The following is an 18,895-nucleotide window of genomic DNA, read 5'->3' on the forward strand; positions in this document are numbered from 1 at the left end:
AACACCGTATTCCCTATAACAAACACCGTATTCCCTATAACAAACACTGTATTCCCTACAACAAACACTGTATTCCCTACAACAAACACTGAACGTATTCCCTACAACAAACGCCGTATTCCCTACAACAAACACTGTATTCCCTACAACAAACACTGTATTCCCTATAACAAACACTGTATTCCCTACAACAAACACTGAACGTATTCCCTACAACAAACGCCGTATTCCCTACAACAAACGCTGTATTCTCTATAACAAACACTGTATTCCCTATAACAAACACTGTATTCCATACAACAAACACTGTATTCCCTACAACAAACACTGAACGTATTCCCTACAACAAACGCTGTATTCCCTATAACAAACACTGTATTCCCTACAACAAACACTGTATTCCCTACAACAAACACTGTATTCCCTACAACAAACACTGTATTCCCTACAACAAACACTGTATTCCCTACAACAAACACTGTATTCCCTACAACAAACACTGTATTCCCTACAACAAACGCTGTATTCCCTATAACAAACACTGTATTCCCTACAACAAACACTGTATTCCCTACAACAATCACTGTATTCCCTACAACAAACACTGTATTCCCTACAACAAACACTGTATTCCCTACAACAAACACTGTATTCCCTACAACAAACACTGTATTCCCTACAACAAACACTGTATTCCCTACAACAAACACTGTATTCCCTACAACAAACACTGTATTCCCTACAACAAACACTGTATTCCCTACAACAAACACTGTATTCCCTATAACAAACACTGTATTCCCTACAACAAACACTGAACGTATTCCCTACAACAAACGCTGTATTCCCTATAACAAACACTGTTCCCTATAACTAACACTCACCTAGATTTAGAGTTCTGCGTTAGCCTTAAAAAGCAGTGTTAAGGGGTCCTAACGCTGCTTTTTAATGCCCACTGGTATTACGAGTTTGGCAGGTACAGGTGTACCGCTCACTTTTTTTCCGCGACTCAAGGCTACCGCAAATCCCCTTACGTCAATTGCGTATCCTATCTTTTTAATGGGATTTGCCTAACGCCGGTATTATGAGTCTTGGAAGAAGTGAGCGGTACAGCCTCTACCTCCAAGACTCCTACCGCATATAAAAGTCAGTAGATAAGAGTTTTATGGGCTAACGCCGGAACATAAAGCTCTTAACTACAGTGCAACAAAGTACACTAACACCCATAAACTACCTATGAACCCCTAAACCGAGGCCCTCCCACATCGCAAACCCTTTAATAAAATTATTTAACCCCTAATCTTCCGACCGGACACCGCCGCCACCTACATTATAGCTATGAACCCCTAATCTGCTGTTCCTAACATCGCCGACACCTATATTATATTTATTAACCCCTAATCTGTCCCCCCCAACGTCGCCGCCACCTACCTACATTTATTATTTATTTAATTAATTTATTGATAGTGTAGTTTTAGGTGTATTTCTAACTTAGGTTAGGATTTATTTTAAAGGTAATTTTTGTGCAATGTAACTATTAGTTATAATGTAGCTATATTAGGGTTTATTTTATAGGTAAGTATTTAGTTTTAAATAGGATTAATTTATTTAATTATAGTAAATTTATTTAGATTTTTTAAAATTATATTTAAGTTAGGGGGTTGTTAGGGTTAGACTTAGGTTTAGGGGTTAATAACTATTATAGTAGCGGCGACGTTGGGGGCGGCAGATTAGGGGTTAATAATTGTAGGTAGGTGTCGGCGATGTTAGGGAGGGCAGATTAGGGGTTAATAAAATTTATTATAGTGTTTGCGAGGCGGGAGTGCAGCGGTTTAGGGGTTAATACATTTATTATAGTGGCGGTGATGTCCGGTCGGAAGATTAGGGGTTTATAAGTGTAGGTACGTCGTTGGGGGGGGACAGATTAGGGGTTAATAAATATAATATAGGTGTCAGCGATGTTAGGGACAGCAGATTAGGGGTTCATAGCTATAATGTAAGTGGCGACGGTGTCCGGAGCGGCAGATTAGGGGTTAATAATATAATGTAGGTGTCGGCAATAGCGGGGCGGCAGATTAGGGGTTAATAAGTGTAAGGTTAGGGGTGTTTAGACTCGGGGTTCATGTTAGGGTGTTAGGTGTAGACTTAGAAAGTGTTTCCCCATAGGAAACAATGGGGCTGCGTTAGGAGCTGAACGCTACTTTTTGCAGGTGTTAGGTTTTTTCAGCCAGCTCAGCCCCATTGTTTCCTATGGGGAAATCGTGCACGAGCAAGTTTTTCCAGCTTACCGCTACCGTAAGCAACGCTGGTATTTAGGTGAGATGTGGAGCTAAATTTGGCTCAACGCTCACTTTTCTGAGGCTAACGCAGCCATTCAGAAAACTCGTAATACCAGCGTTGTCTTAAGGGTGCGCTGGAAAAAAAAGGCTCGTTAACACCGCAAGTCTTTACCGACAAAACTCCAAATCTAGGCGGCTGTATTCCCTACAACAAACGCTGTATTCCCTACAACAAACGCTGTATTCCCTACAACAAACGCTGTATTCCCTACAACAAACGCTGGCCTAGATTATGAGTTTTGCGTTAGAGGCTGTGTGGTGCTAACGAGCAGTTTTGTCTCACCGCTCACTTAACTACAGCGCTGGTATTACGGGTTTTTACAAACCCGGCGTTAAAAGGCAAGAAGTGGGCATTGAGAAAAATTTTGCTCATTACCGCACTCCAATACCAGCGCTGCTTAAGTCAGTGGTGAGCTGGTCATACGTGCTTGTGCACGATTTCCCCATAGGAATCAACGGGGAGAGCCGGCTGAGAAAAAGTCTAACACCTGCAAAAAAGCAGCGTAAAACTCACTAACGCAGCCCCATTGATTCCTATGGGGAAATAAAATTTATGTCTACACCTAACACCCTAACATGAACCCCGAGTCTAAACACCCCTAATCTTACACTTATTAACCCCTAATCTTCCGCCCCGACATTGCCGACACCTGCATTATATTTATTAACCCCTAATCTGCCGCTCCGGACACCGCCGCCACCTATATTATACTTATGAACCCCTAATCTGCTGCCCCCAACATCGCCGAGACCTGCATTATATTTATTAACCCCTAATCTGCCGCTCTGGACACCGCCACCACCTATATTATACTTATGAACCCCTAATCTGCTGCCCCCAACATCGCCGAGACCTACATTATATTTATTAACCCCTAATCTGCCGCCCCAACGTCGCCGCCACTATAATAAACATATTAACCCTTAAACCGCCGCACTCCCGCCTCGCAAACATTAGTTAAATATTATTAACCCCTAATCTGCCGTCCCTAACATCGCCGCCACCTACCTACATTTATTAACCCCTAATCTGCCGCCCCCAACGTCGCCGCCACTATACTAAATGTATTAACCCCTAAACCTAAGTCTAACCCTAACCCTAACACCCCCTAACTTAAAGATAATTAAAATCTAAATAAAATTACTATAATTAACTAAATTATTCCTTTTTAAAACTAAATACTTAACTATAAAATAAACCCTAAGATAGCTACAATATAACTAATGGATAGATTGTAACTAGCTTAGGTTTTATTTTTATTTTACAGGCAAGTTTGTATTTATTTTAACTAGGCAGAATAGTTACTAAATAGTTATTAACTATTTAATAACTACCTAGCTAAAATAAATACAAATTTACCTGTAAAATAAAACCTAATCTAAGTTACACTAACACCTAACACTACACTATAATTAAATAAATGAACTACACTATAATTAAATAAATTAACTAAATTAAATACAATTATCTAAATTAAATTAGCTAAAGTACAAAAAACAAACACTAAATTACAGAAAATAATAAACAAATTACAGATATTTAAACTAATTACACCTAATCCAATAGCCCTATCAAAATAAAAAAGCCACCGCAAAATAAAATAAAGACCTAGCCTAAACTAAACTACCAATAGCCGTTAAAAGGGCCTTTTGCAGGGCATTGGCCCAAAGTAATCAGCTCTTTTACCTTTAAAAAAAATACAAACAACCCCCCAACAGTAAAACCCACCACCCATACAACCAACCCCCCAAATAAAATACTATCTAAAAGAAAACTAAGCTCCCCATTGTCCTGAAAAGGGCATTTGGATTGGGCATTGCCCTTAAAAGGGCAGTTAGCTCTTTTGCAGGCCCAAAGTTCCTAAGCAAAAAATAAAACCCACCCAATACACCCTTAAAAAACCTAACACTAACCTCCTGAAGATCAACTTACCGGGGGAAGTCTTCATCCAAGCTGGGCCGAAGTCCTCAACGAAGCCGGGAGAAGTCTTCATCCAAGCTGGGCGAAATGGTCCTCCAGACGGGCAGAAGTCTTCATCTAGACGGCATCTTCTATCTTCATCCATCCGACGCGGAGCGGGTCCATCTTCAAGACATACGACGCGGAGCATCCTCTTCTTCCGACGACTAAAGTTGAATGTAGGTACCTCCAAGATGGCGTCCCTTAGATTCCGATTGGCTGATAGAATTCTATCAGCCAATCGGAATGAAGGTAGAAAAAATCCTATTGGCTGATGCAATCATGTAATTATGTATGTCTCTTTTTCTCCTTCCTTTCAGTGTTATGTACACTGAAAGGAAGGAGACAACTTTGGAAATAAGGTTAGACTCTGTTCAAAACTCTACATAAACAAGTGCACTTGTAAAATTTTCATAGCGCTATAAAACAATTTATCTACAAAGAGACATACATAATTGCTATCTTGGAACTATCTCTCCTAAACTATAGTTATCAACTATATAACACAAAACCTTCTGAACGAAGAGTTCCAATTATACAATTATAGATCCGTTGTTCCGCAAAGTATTGGCAACAAAAGAAAAAACGGATATACATAAAACCAAACCGCTTTCCTAAATATTTATTTAGATATGGTTTAAAACTACCTGCGAACTGATATTTCCTGCAACTGTTTTTTACGATACTGCTCTTTCTTGATTTGCTGATCACTTTTTATTGTATACTCAAACTATATATTTAATGTGTAAGGTTGGCCAACTTATTTTATCATAGCTATCGGATAGTAAATAAGAGTATAAAAAAATACCTTTACTAAGTTTTTCTTTTAATTGTGAACCTATTGTGCTTCACCTTTCCTAGATCATTTTTAGTACAATATAACAATAGTGTTATTCTGAACCAAGATATCACTGTACTATATATGTTTCACAGCTTTGTAATTTAGTATTTTATATCAGAAAATTCTGTTTTTATTCGGTGCTTTTTTTGAATATTGTTTAATTATTATACATAGAATACATTTTTTATATACACTCAGGGCTATAGCTTTGTTTTCTTTCATTTTTCCTCACTTTTGGGTATTAGCTATTAGCGCTCTTGTCTCTTCCCCCCCCCCCCTAACACCAGTGCTCTATCCCCCAACCATTGCCACTAACACCAGTGCTCTATTCCTCACCAGTTACCTCTAACACCAGTGCTCTATCCCCCAACCATTGCCACTAACACCAGTGCTCTATTCCTCACCAGTTACCTCTAACACCAGTGCTCTATCCCGCACCAGTCCCCCCCTAACACCAGTGCTCTATCTCTCACCAGTGCCCCCTAACACCCGTGATCTATCCCGCACCAGTGCCCTCTAACACCAGTGCTCTATTCCCTCACCAGTGCCCCTAACACTAGTGCTTTATCTATCACCAGTGCTCTATCCTTCACCAGTGCCCTCTAACACCAGTGCTCTATTCCCTCACCAGTGCTCTATCCCTCACCAGTGCCCCTAACACCAGTGCTCTATCCCTCACCAGTGCCCTCTAACACCAGTGCTCTATCCCTCACCAGTGCCCTCTAACACCAGTGCTCTATCCCTCACCAGTGCCCTCTAACACCAGTGCTCTATCCCTCACCAGTGCTCTATATCTCACCAGTTCCCTCTAACACCAGTGCTCTATATCTCACCAGTTCCCTCTAACACCAGTGCTCTATCCCTCACAACATCCCTCTAACACCATTGCTCTATTCCTCACCAGTGCCCTCTAACACCATTGCTCTATTCCTCACCAGTTCCCTCTAACACCAGTGCTCTATCCCGCACCAGTGCCCTCTAACACCAGTGCTCTATCCCGCACCAGTGCCCTCTAACACCAGTGCTCTATCTCTCACCAGTGCCCTCTAACACCAGTGCTCTATCTCTCACCAGTGCCCTCTAACACCATTGCTCTATTCCTCACCAGTTCCCTCTAACACCAGTGCTCTATCCCGCACCAGTGCCCTCTAACACCAGTGCTCTATCTCTCACCAGTGCCCCCTAACACCAGTGCTCTATCCCTCACCAGTGCTCTTTCCCTCACCAGTGCCCCCTAACACCAGTGCTCTATCTCTCACCAGTGCCCCCTAACACCAGTGCTCTATCCCTCACCAGTGCTCTTTCCCTCACCAGTGCCCCCTAACACCAGTGCTCTATCCCTCACCAGTGCTCTATCCCTCACCAGTGCTCTATCCCTCACCAGTGCTCTATCCCGCACCAGTCCCCCCTAACACCAGTGCTCTATCTCTCACCAGTCCCCCCTAACACCAGTGCTCTATCCCTCACCAGTGCTCTATCCCTCACCAGTGCCCCCTAACACCAGTGCTCTATCCCTCACCAGTGCCCCCTAACACCTGTGCTCTATCCCTCACCAGTGCTCTATATCTCACCAGTCCCCCCTAACACCAGTGCTCTATCCTTCACCAGTGCCCTGTAACACCAGTGCTCTATTCCCTCACCAGTGCTCTATCCCTCACAACTTCCCTCTAACACCAGTGCTCTATCCCTCACCAGTGCCCTCTAACACCAGTGCTCTATCCCTCACCAGTGCCCTCTAACACCAGTGTTCTATCCCTCACAACTTCCCTCTAACACCAGTGCTCTATCCCTCACCAGTGCCCTCTAACACCAGTGCTCTATCCCGCACCAGTGCCCTCTAACACCAGTGCTCTATCCCGCACCAGTCCCCCCTAACACCAGTGCTCTATTCCCTCACCAGTGCCCTCTAACACCAGTGCTCTATCCCTCACCAGTGCCCTCTAACACCAGTGTTCTATCCCTCACCAGTGCCCCTAACACTAGTGCTCTATCCCTCATCAGTGCCCCTAACACCAGTGTTCTATCCCTCACCAGTGCCCTCTAACACCAGTGCTCTATCCCTCACCAGTGCCCCCTAACACCAGAGCTCTATCCCTCACCAATGCTCTATATCTCACCAGTTCCCTCTAACACCATTGCTCTATCCCTCACCAGTTCCCTCTAATACCAGTGCTTTATCCCGCACCCGTGCCCTCTAACACCAGTACTCTAATCAACACCAGTGCTCTATTCACTCACCAGTGCAGTATCCCTCACCAGTGCCCCCTAACACCAGTGCTCTATCCCTCACCAATGCCCTCTAACACCAGTGCTCTATCCCGCACCAATGCCCTCTAACACCAGTGCTCTATCCCTCACCAGTGCCCCCTAACACCAGTACTCTATCCCTCACCAGTGCCCTCTAACACCAGTGCTCTATCCCGCACCAATGTCCTCTAACACCAGTGCTCTATCCCCCAACCATTGCCCCTAACACCAGTGCTCTATCCCTCACAACATCCCTCTAACACCATTGCTCTATTCCTCACCAGTGCCCTCTAACACCAGTGCTCTATCCCGCACCAGTGCCCTCTAACACCAGTGCTCTATCCCGCACCAGTCCCCCCAACACAAGCACTCTATCTCTCACCAGTGCCCTCCAACACCAGTGCTCTATCCCGCACCATTGCCCTCTAACACCAGTGCTCTATCCCGCACCAGTCCCCCCTAACACCAGTGCTCTATCTCTCACCAGTGCCCTCTAACACCAGTGCTCTATCCTTCACCAGTGCCCTCTAACACCAGTGCTCTATCCCTCACTAGTGCCCCCTAACACCAGTGCTCTATCTCTCACCAGTGCCCTCTAACACCAGTGCTCTATCCTTCACCAGTGCCCTCTAACACCAGTGGTCTATTCCCTCACCAGTGCTCTATCCCTCACCAGTGCCCCCTAACACAAGTGCTCTATCCCTCACCAGTGCCCCCTAACACCAGTGCTCTATCCCTCACCAGTGCCCTCTAACACCAGTGCTCTATATCTCACCAGTTCCCTCTAACACCATTGTTCTATCCCTCACCAGTTCCCTCTAACACCAGTGCTCTATCCCACACCAGTGCCCTCTAACACCAGTACTCTAATCAACACTAGTGCTCTATCTCTCACCAGTTCCCCCTAACACCAGTGCTCTATCCCACACCAGTGCCCTCTAACACCAGTGCTCTATCCCTCACCAGTGCCCCCTAACACCAGTGCTCTATCCCTCATAACATCCCTCTAACACCATTGCTCTTCCTCACCAGTTTCCTCTAACACCAGTGCTCTATCCCTCACCAGAGCCACCGAACACCAGTGCTCTATCCCTCACCAGTGCCCCCTAACACCATTGCTCTATCCCTCACCAGTGCCCCCTAGCACCAGTGCTCTATCCCTCATGAGTGCCCCCTAACGCCAGTGCTCTATCCCTCATCAGTGCCCCCTAACACCAGTTCTCTATCCCTCACCAGTGCCCCCTAACACAAGTGCTCTATCCCTCACCAGTGCCCCCTAACACCAGTGCTATATCCCGCACCAGTGCCCCTAACACCAGTGCTCTATCCCTCATCAGTGCCCCCTAACACCAGTTCTCTATCCCTCACCAGTGCCTCCTAACACAAGTGCTCTATCCCTCACCAGTGCCCCCTAACACCAGTGCTCTATCCCTCACCAGTGCTCTATATCTCATCAGTTCCCTCTAACACCATTGTTCTATCCCTCACCAGTTTCCCCTAACACCAGTGCTCTATCCCTCACCAATGCCCCCTAACACCAGTGCTCTATCCCTCACCAGTGCCCCTAACACCAGTGTTCTATCCCTCACCAGTGCCCTCTAACAAAAGTGCTCTATCCCTCACCAGTGTCCCCTAACACCAGTGCTCTATCCCTCACTAGTGCCCCCTAACACCAGCGCTCTATCCCTCTCCAGTATCCCTCCAGAACATCAGCTCTATTCCCCACACCAGTATCCCCCCAGAACAAAAGCTCTATTCCCCACACATGTATCCCCCAGAAAAAAAGCTCTATTCCCCACACCAGTATCCCCCAGAACAAAAGCTCTATTCCCAACACCAGTATCCCCCCAGAACAAAAGCTCTATTCCCAACACCAGTATCCCCCCAGAACAAAAGCTCTATTACCCACACCAGTATCCCCCAGAACAAAAGCTCTATTCCCACACCAGTATCCCCCAGAACAACAGCTTTATTTCCCACACCAGTATCCCCCCAGAACAACAGCTCTATTCCCAACACCACTATCCCCCCAGAACAAAAGCTCTATTCCCAACACCACTATCCCCCCAGAACAAAAGCTCTATTCCCAACACCACTATTCCCCCAGAACAAAAGCTCTATTCCCAACACCAGTATCCCCCCAGAACAAAAGCTCTATTCTTAACCCCAGTATCCCCCCAGAACAACAGCTCTATTCCCAACACCAGTATCCCCCCAGAACAAAAGCTCTATTCTCAACACCAGTATCCCCCCAGAACAAAAGCTCTATTCCTAACACCAGTATCCCCCCAAAACAGCAGCTCTATTCCCAACACCAGTATCCCCCCAGAACAATAGCTCTATTCCCAACACCAGTATCCCCCCCCCCGAACAAAAGCTCTATTACCCACACTAGTATCCCCCCAGAACAAAAGCTCTATTCCCACACCAGTATCCCCCCAGAACAAAAGCTCTATTCCCAACACCAGTATCCCCCCAGAACAAAAGCTCTATTACCCACACTAGTATCCCCCCAGAACAAAAGCTCTATTCCCAACACCAGTATCCCCCCCAGAACAAAAGCTCTATTACCCACACTAGTATCCCCCCAGAACAAAAGCTCTATTCCCAACACCAGTATCCCCCCAGAACAAAAGCTCTATTACCCACACCAGTATCCCCCCAGAACAAAAGCTCTATTCCCAACACCACTATCCCCCCAGAACAAAAGCTCTATTACCCACACCAGTATCCCCCAGAACAAAAGCTCTATTCCCAAAACCAGTATCACCCCAGAACAAAAGCTCTATTCCCAACACCAGTATCCCCCCAGAACAAAAGCTCTATTCCCAACACCAGTATCCCCCCAGAACAAAAGCTCTATTTCCCACACCAGTATCCCCCCAGAACAAAAGCTCTATTTCCCACACCAGTATCCCCCCAGATCAAAAGCTCTATTCCCAAAACCAGTATCCCCCCAGAACAACAGCACTATTTCCAACACCAGTATCCCCCCAGAACAACAGCTTTATTCCCCACACCAGTATCCCCCAGATCAAAAGCTTTATTCTCAACACCAATATCCCCCCAGAACAACAGCTCTATTTTCCACACCAGTATCCCCCCAGAACAAATGCTCTGTTCCCAACACCAGTATCCCCCCAGAACAAAAGCTCTATTCCCAACACCAGTATCCCCCAGGACAACAGCTCTATTCCCAACACCAGTATCCCCCCAGAACAACAGCTCTATTCTCAACACCAGTATCCCCCCATAACAACAGCTCTATTCCCAACACCAGTATCCCCCCAGAACAACAGCTCTATTCCCAACACCAGTATCCCCCCAGAACAACAGCTCTATTCCCAACACCAGTATCCCCCCAGAACAACAGCTCTATTCCCAACACCAGTATCCCCCCAGAACAAAAGCTCTATTCCCAACACCAGTATCCCCCAAGAACAAAAGCTCTATTCCCAACACCAGTACCCCCCAGAACAACAGCTCTATTCCCACACCAGTATCCCCCAGAACAACAGCTCTATTCCCAACACCAGTATCCCCACAGAACAAAAGCTCTATTCCCAACACCAGTACCCCCCAGAACAACAGCTCTATTCCCACACCAGTATCCCCCAGAACAAAAGCTCTATTCCCAATACCAGTATCCCCCCAGAACAAAAGCTCTATTTCCCACACCAGTATCCCCCCAGAACAATAGCTCTATTTCCCACACCAGTATCCCCCCAGAACAACAGCTCTATTCCCAACACCAGTATCCCCCCAGAACAACAGCTCTATTCCCAACACCAGTATCCCCCCAGAGCAAAAGTTCTATTACCCACACTAGTATCCCCCCAGAACAAAAGCTCTATTACCCACACCAGTATCCCCCCAGAACCCCCCCCATCACAAGAGCTGTTCCCAGGTAAGACTCACCTTGCTCCTTGATGTGTAATAAATTGTCTTACTCTGTAGCCAAAGAGACTGCTGGGAGAGTGAGAGAAATCTCTGTGTGGCGGGACAGCCACGTACAGACTTAATGACACATCTAGTTCTGAAAGGGACAACAAAGCAACGGTGAGACAGCTTTGAGGGACAGACATACAGCAGTAAATCTGGGGGACTTACCTTGAATTAATAAGAGTCCTTGCAGAAGACAAAGTATTGGGTATTTCATTGTGCAGTGGGTCGGAGAAAGACACTAACAAAGAGAACAAAAGCAAAAGCTAAAGGTCTTGTGCAGAAGAGTGAGCTGCGCTCAGAAAGGATACAGGACAAGTTGTGGTCACAAGAGGAAGGAAGTAAAGACCTGACAGAGATCTTAGTGACAAACACAGTGAGACATAACCTATAGCTAAGACCTGACAGAGACCTCAGTGACAAACACAGTGAGACATAACCTATAGCTAAGACCTGACAGAGACCTTAGTGACAAACACAGTGAGACATAACCTATAGCTGAGACCTGACAGAGACCTTAGTGACAAACACAGTGAGACATAACCTATAGCTGAGATCTGACAGAGACCTTAGTGACAAACACAGTGAGACATAACCTATAGCTGAGACCTGACAGAGACCTTAGTGACAAACACAGTAACACATAACCTATAGCTAAGACCTGACAGAGACCTTAGTGACAAACACAGTGAGACATAACCTATAGCTGAGACCTGACAGAGACCTTAGTGACAAACACAGTGAGACATAACCTATAGCTGAGACCTGACAGAGACCTTAGTGACAAACACAGTGAGACATAACCTATAGCTGAGACCTGACAGAGACCTTAGTGACAAACACAGTGAGACATAACCTATAGCTGAGGTCTGACAGAGACCTTAGTGACAAACACAGTGAGACATAACCTATAGCTGAGACCTGACAGAGACCTTAGTGACAAACACAGTGAGACATAACCTATAGCTGAGGTCTGACAGAGACCTTAGTGACAAATACAGTGAGACATAACCTATAGCTGAGATCTGACAGAGACCTTAGTGACAAACACAGTGAGACATAACCTATAGCTGAGGTCTGACAGAGACCTTAGTGACAAACACAGTGAGACATAACCTATAGCTGAGACCTGACAGAGACCTTAGTGACAAACACAGTGAGACATAACCTATAGCTGAGATCTGACAGAGACCTTAGTGACAAACACAGTGAGACATAACCTATAGCTGAGATCTGACAGAGACCTTAGTGACAAACACAGTGAGACATAACCTATAGCTGAGACCTGGCAGAGACCTTAGTGACAAACACAGTGAGACATAACCTATAGCTGAGGTCTGACAGAGACCTTAGTGACAAACACAGTGAGACATAACCTATAGCTGAGACCTTAGTGACAAACACAGTGAGACATAGCCTATAGCTGAGACCTGACAGAGACCTTAGTGACAAACACAGTGAGACATAACCTATAGCTGAGACCTGACAGAGACCTTAGTGACAAACACAGTGAGACATAACCTATAGCTGAGACCTGACAGAGACCTTAGTGACAAACACAGTGAGACATAACCTATAGCTGAGGTCTGACAGAGACCTTAGTGACAAACACAGTGAGACATAACCTATAGCTGAGACCTGACAGAGACCTTAGTGACAAACACAGTGAGACATAACCTATAGCTGAGACCTGACAGAGACCTCAGTGACAAACACAGTGAGACATAACCTATAGCTGAGACCTGGCAGAGACCTTAGTGACAAACACAGTGAGACATAACCTATAGTTGAGACCTGAGAGAGACCTTAGTGACAAACACAGTGAGACATAACCTATAGCTGAGACCTGACAGAGACCTTAGTGACAAACACAGTGAGACATAACCTATAGCTGAGGTCTGACAGAGACCTTAGTGACAAACACAGTGAGACATAACCTATAGCTGAGACCTGACAGAGACCTTAGTGACAAACACAGTGAGACATAACCTATAGCTGAGACCTGACAAAGACCTTAGTGACAAACACAGTGAGACATAACCTATAGCTGAGACCTGACAGAGACCTTAGTGACAAACACAGTGAGACATAACCTATAGCTGAGACCTGACAGAGATCTTAGTGACAAACACAGTGAGACATAACCTATAGCTGAGACCTGACAGAGATCTTAGTGACAAACACAGTGAGACATAACCTATAGCTGAGACCTGACAGAGACCTTAGTGACAAACACAGTGAGACATAACCTATAGCTGAGACCTGACAGAGACCTTAGTGACAAACAAAGTGAGACATAACCTATAGCTGAGACCTGGCAGAGACCTTAGTGACAAACACAGTGAGACATAACCTATAGCTGAGACCTGACAGAGACCTAAGTGACAAACACAGTGAGACATAACCTATAGCTGAGACCTGACAGAGACCTTAGTGACAAACACAGTGAGACATAACCTATAGCTGAGACCTGACAGAGACCTTAGTGACAAACACAGTGAGACATAACCTATAGCTGAGACCTGAGCAGAGACCTTAGTGACAAACACAGTGAGACATAACCTATAGCTGAGACCTGACAGAGACCTTAGTGACAAACACAGTGAGACATAACCTATAGCTGAGATCTGACAGAGACCTTAGTGACAAACACAGTGAGACATAACCTATAGCTGAGACCTGACAGAGACCTTAGTGACAAACACAGTGAGACATAACCTATAGCTGAGACCTGACAGAGACCTTAGTGACAAACACAGTGAGACATAACCTATAGCTGAGATCTGACAGAGACCTAAGTGACAAACACAGTGAGACATAACCTATAGCTGAGACCTGACAGAGACCTTAGTGACAAACACAGTGAGACATAACCTATAGCTGAGACCTGACAGAGACCTTAGTGACAAACACAGTGAGACATAACCTATAGCTGAGACCTGAGAGAGACCTTAGTGACAAACACAGTGAGACATAACCTATAGCTGAGACCTGACAGAGACCTTAGTGAAAAACACAGTGAGACATAACCTATAGCTGAGGTCTGACAGAGACCTTAGTGACAAACACAGTGAGATATAACCTATAGCTGAGACCTGACAGAGACCTTAGTGACAAACACAGTGAGACATAACCTATAGCTGAGACCTGACAGAGACCTTAGTGACAAACACAGTGAGACATAACCTATAGCTGAGATCTGACAGAGACTTTAGTGACAAACACAGTGAGACATAACCTATAGCTGAGACTTGACAGAGACCTTAGTGACAAACACAGTGAGACATAACCTATAGCTGAGACCTGACAGAGACCTTAGTGACAAACACAGTGAGACATAACCTATAGCTGAGACCTGACAGAGACCTTAGTGACAAACACAGTGAGGACATAACCTATAGCTGAGACCTGACAGAGACCTTAGTGACAAACACAGTGAGACATAACCTATAGCTGAGACCTGACAGAGACCTTAGTGACAAACACAGTGAGACATAACCTATAGCTGAGATCTGACAGAGACCTTAGTGACAAACACAGTGAGACATAACCTATAGCTAAGACTTGACAGAGACCTTAGTGACAAACACAGTGAGACATAACCTATAGCTGAGACCTTAGTGACAAACACAGTGAGACATAACCTATAGCTGAGGTCTGACAGAGATCTTAGTGACAAACACAGTGAGACATAACCTATAGCTGAGATCTGACAGAGACCTTAGTGACAAACACAGTGAGACATAACCTATAGCTGAGACCTGACAGAGAATTTATTGACAAACACAGTGAGACATAACCTATAGCTGAGACCTGACAGAGACCTTAGTGACAAACACAGTGAGACATAACCTATAGCTGAGACCTGACAGAGACCTTAGTGACAAACACAGTGAGACATAACCTGTAGCTAAGATCTGACAGAGACCTTAGTGACAAACACAGTGAGACATAACCTATAGCTGAGATCTGACAGAGACCTTAGTGACAAACACAGTGAGACATAACCTGTAGCTAAGACCTGACAGAGACCTTAGTGACAAACACAGTGAGACATAACCTATAGCTGAGACCTGACAGAGACCTTAGTGACAAACACAGTGAGACATAACCTATAGCTGAGACCTGACAGAGACCTCAGTGACAAACACAGTGAGACATAACCTATAGCTGAGACCTGACAGAGACCTTAGTGACAAACACAGTGAGACATAACCTATAGCTGAGACCTGACAGAGACCTTAGTGACAAACACAGTGAGACATAACCTATAGCTAAGACCTGACAGAGACCTTAGTGACAAACACAGTGAGACATAACCTATAGCTGAGACCTGACAGAGACCTTAGTGACAAACACAGTGAGACATAACCTATAGCTAAGACCTGACAGAGACCTCCGTGACAAACACAGTGAGACATAACCTATAGCTGAGACCTGACAGAGACCTCAGTGACAAACACAGTGAGACATAACCTATAGCTGAGTCCTGACAGAGACCTTAGTGACAAACACAGTGAGACATAACCTATAGCTGAGGTCTGACAGAGACCTTAGTGACAAACACAGTGAGACATAACCTATAGCTGAGGTCTGACAGAGACCTTAGTGACAAACACAGTGAGACGTAACCTATAGCTGAGACCTGACAGAGACCTTAGTGACAAACACAGTGAGACATAACCTATAGCTAAGACCTGACAGAGACCTCAGTGACAAACACAGTGAGACATAACCTAAAGCTGAGACCTGACAGAGACCTCAGTGACAAACACAGTGAGACATAACCTATAGCTGAGTCCTGACAGAGACCTTAGTGACAAACACAGTGAGACATAACCTATAGCTGAGACCTGACAGAGACCTTAGTGACAAACACAGTGAGACATAACCTATAGCTGAGACCTGACAGAGACCTTAGTGACAAACACAGTGAGACATAACCTATAGCTGAGACCTGACAGAGACCTTAGTGACAAACACAGTGAGACATAACCTATAGCTGAGACCTGACAGAGACCTTAGTGACAAACACAGTGAGACATAACCTATAGCTGAGACCTGACAGAGACCTTAGTGACAAACACAGTGAGACATAACCTATAGCTGAGACCTGACAGAGACCTTAGTGACAAACACAGTGAGACATAACCTATAGCTGAGACCTGACAGAGACCTTAGTGACAAACACAGTGAGACATAACCTATAGCTGAGACCTGACAGAGACCTTAGTGACAAACACAGTGAGACATAACCTATAGCTGAGACCTGACAGAGACCTTAGTGACAAACACAGTGAGACATAACCTATAGCTGAGACCTGACAGAGACCTTAGTGACAAACACAGTGAGACATAACCTATAGCTGAGACCTGACAGAGACCTTAGTGACAAACACAGTGAGACATAACCTATAGCTGAGACCTGACAGAGACCTTAGTGACAAACACAGTGAGACATAACCTATAGCTGAGACTGACAGAGACCTTAGTGACAAACACAGTGAGACATAACCTATAGCTGAGACCTGACAGAGACCTTAGTGACAAACACAGTGAGACATAACCTATAGCTGAGACCTGACAGAGACCTTAGTGACAAACACAGTGAGACATAACCTATAGCTGAGACCTGACAGAGACCTTAGTGACAAACACAGTGAGACATAACCTATAGCTGAGACCTGACAGAGACCTTAGTGACAAACACAGTGAGACATAACCTATAGCTGAGACCTGACAGAGACCTTAGTGACAAACACAGTGAGACATAACCTATAGCTGAGACCTGACAGAGACCATAGTGACAAACACAGTGAGACATAACCTATAGCTGAGACCTGACAGAGACCTTAGTGACAAACACAGTGAGACATAACCTATAGCTGAGACCTGACAGAGACCTTAGTGACAAACACAGTGAGACATAACCTATAGCTGAGACCTGACAGAGACCTTAGTGACAAACACAGTGAGACATAACCTATAGCTGAGACCTGACAGAGACCTTAGTGACAAACACAGTGAGACATAACCTATAGCTGAGACCTGACAGAGACCTTAGTGACAAACACAGTGAGACATAACCTATAGCTGAGACCTGACAGAGACCTTAGTGACAAACACAGTGAGACATAACCTATAGCTGAGACCTGACAGAGACCTTAGTGACAAACACAGTGAGACATAACCGTATAGCGAGACCTGACAGAGAACCTTAGTGACAAACACAGTGAGACATACCTATAGCTGAGACCTGACAGAGACCTTAGTGACAAACACAGTGAGACATAACCTATATCTGAGACCTGACAGAGACCTTAGTGACAAACACAGTGAGACATAACCTATAGCTGAGACCTGACAGAGACCTTAGGTGACAAACACAGTGAGACATAACCTATAGCTGAGACCTGACAGGAGACCTTAGTGACAAACACAGTGAGACATAACTATAGCTGAGACCTGACAGAGACCTTAGGTGACAAACACAGTGAGACATAACCTATAGCTGAGGACCTGACAGAGACCTTAGTGACAAACACAGTGAGACATAACCTATAGGCTGAGGTCTGACAGAGACCTTAGTGACAAAACACAGTGAACATAACCTATAGCTGAGACCTGACAGAGACCTTAGTGACAAACACAGTGAGACATAACCTATAGCTGAGACTCTGACAGAGACCTTAGTGACAAACACAGTGAGGACATAACCTATAGCTGAGGACCTGACAGAGACCTTAGTGACAAACACAGTGAGACATAACTATAGCTGAGACCTGACAGAGACCTAGTGACAAACACAGTGAGACATAACCTATAGCTGATAACTGACAGAGACCTTAGTGACAAACACAGTGAGACATAACCTATAGCTGAGACCTGACAGAGACCTTAGTGACAAACACAGTGAGACATAACCTATAGCTGAGACCTGACAGAGACCTCAGTGACAAACACAGTGAGACATAACCTATAGCTGAGACCTGACAGAGACCTTAGTGACAAACACAGTGAGACATAACCTATAGCTGAGACCTGACAGAGACCTTAGTGACAAACACAGTGAGACATAACCTATAGCTGAGACCTGACAGAGACCTTAGTGACAAACACAGTGAGACATAACCTATAGCTGAGACCTGACAGAGACCTTAGTGACAAACACAGTGAGACATAACCTATAGCTGAGACCTGACAGAGACCTTAGTGACAAACACAGTGAGACATAACCTATAGCTAAGACCTTACAGAGACCTTAGTGACAAACACAGTGAGACATAACCTATAGCTGAGACCTTAGTGACAAACACAGTGAGACATAACCTATAGCTGAGACCTGACAGAGACCTTAGTGACAACACCGTGAGACATAACCTATAGCTGAGACTGACAGAGACCTCAGTGACAAACACAGTGAGACATAACCTATTGCTGAGACCTGACAGAGACCCTTAGTGACAAACACAGTGAGGACCATAACCTATTAGCTGAGACCTGACAGAGGACCATAGTGGACAAACACAGGGAGACATAACCTATAGCTGAGACCTGGACAGAGGA

At 45.1% G+C, this 18,895-nt stretch overlaps 1 protein-coding gene across 1 annotated transcript in view; it reads right to left on the reverse strand.

The window, feature by feature from the left end:
• Positions 1-11,635, reverse strand: part of ITGAL (integrin subunit alpha L) — a 450,284-nt gene extending 438,649 nt beyond the window's left edge. Inside the window, exons 1-2 of the mRNA XM_053695200.1 lie at positions 11,498-11,635; positions 11,306-11,423 (exon numbers count right to left, since the gene is read on the reverse strand). Coding sequence (XP_053551175.1) covers positions 11,306-11,423; positions 11,498-11,546 — 167 coding nt within the window. The 5' untranslated portion in view covers positions 11,547-11,635. The remainder of the gene's footprint in view (positions 1-11,305; positions 11,424-11,497) is intronic.
• Positions 11,636-18,895: the final 7,260 nt, after the last annotated feature.

Source organism: Bombina bombina, chromosome 11, assembly GCF_027579735.1.
Source record: "Bombina bombina isolate aBomBom1 chromosome 11, aBomBom1.pri, whole genome shotgun sequence".
NCBI classification, from domain to species: domain Eukaryota; kingdom Metazoa; phylum Chordata; class Amphibia; order Anura; family Bombinatoridae; genus Bombina; species Bombina bombina.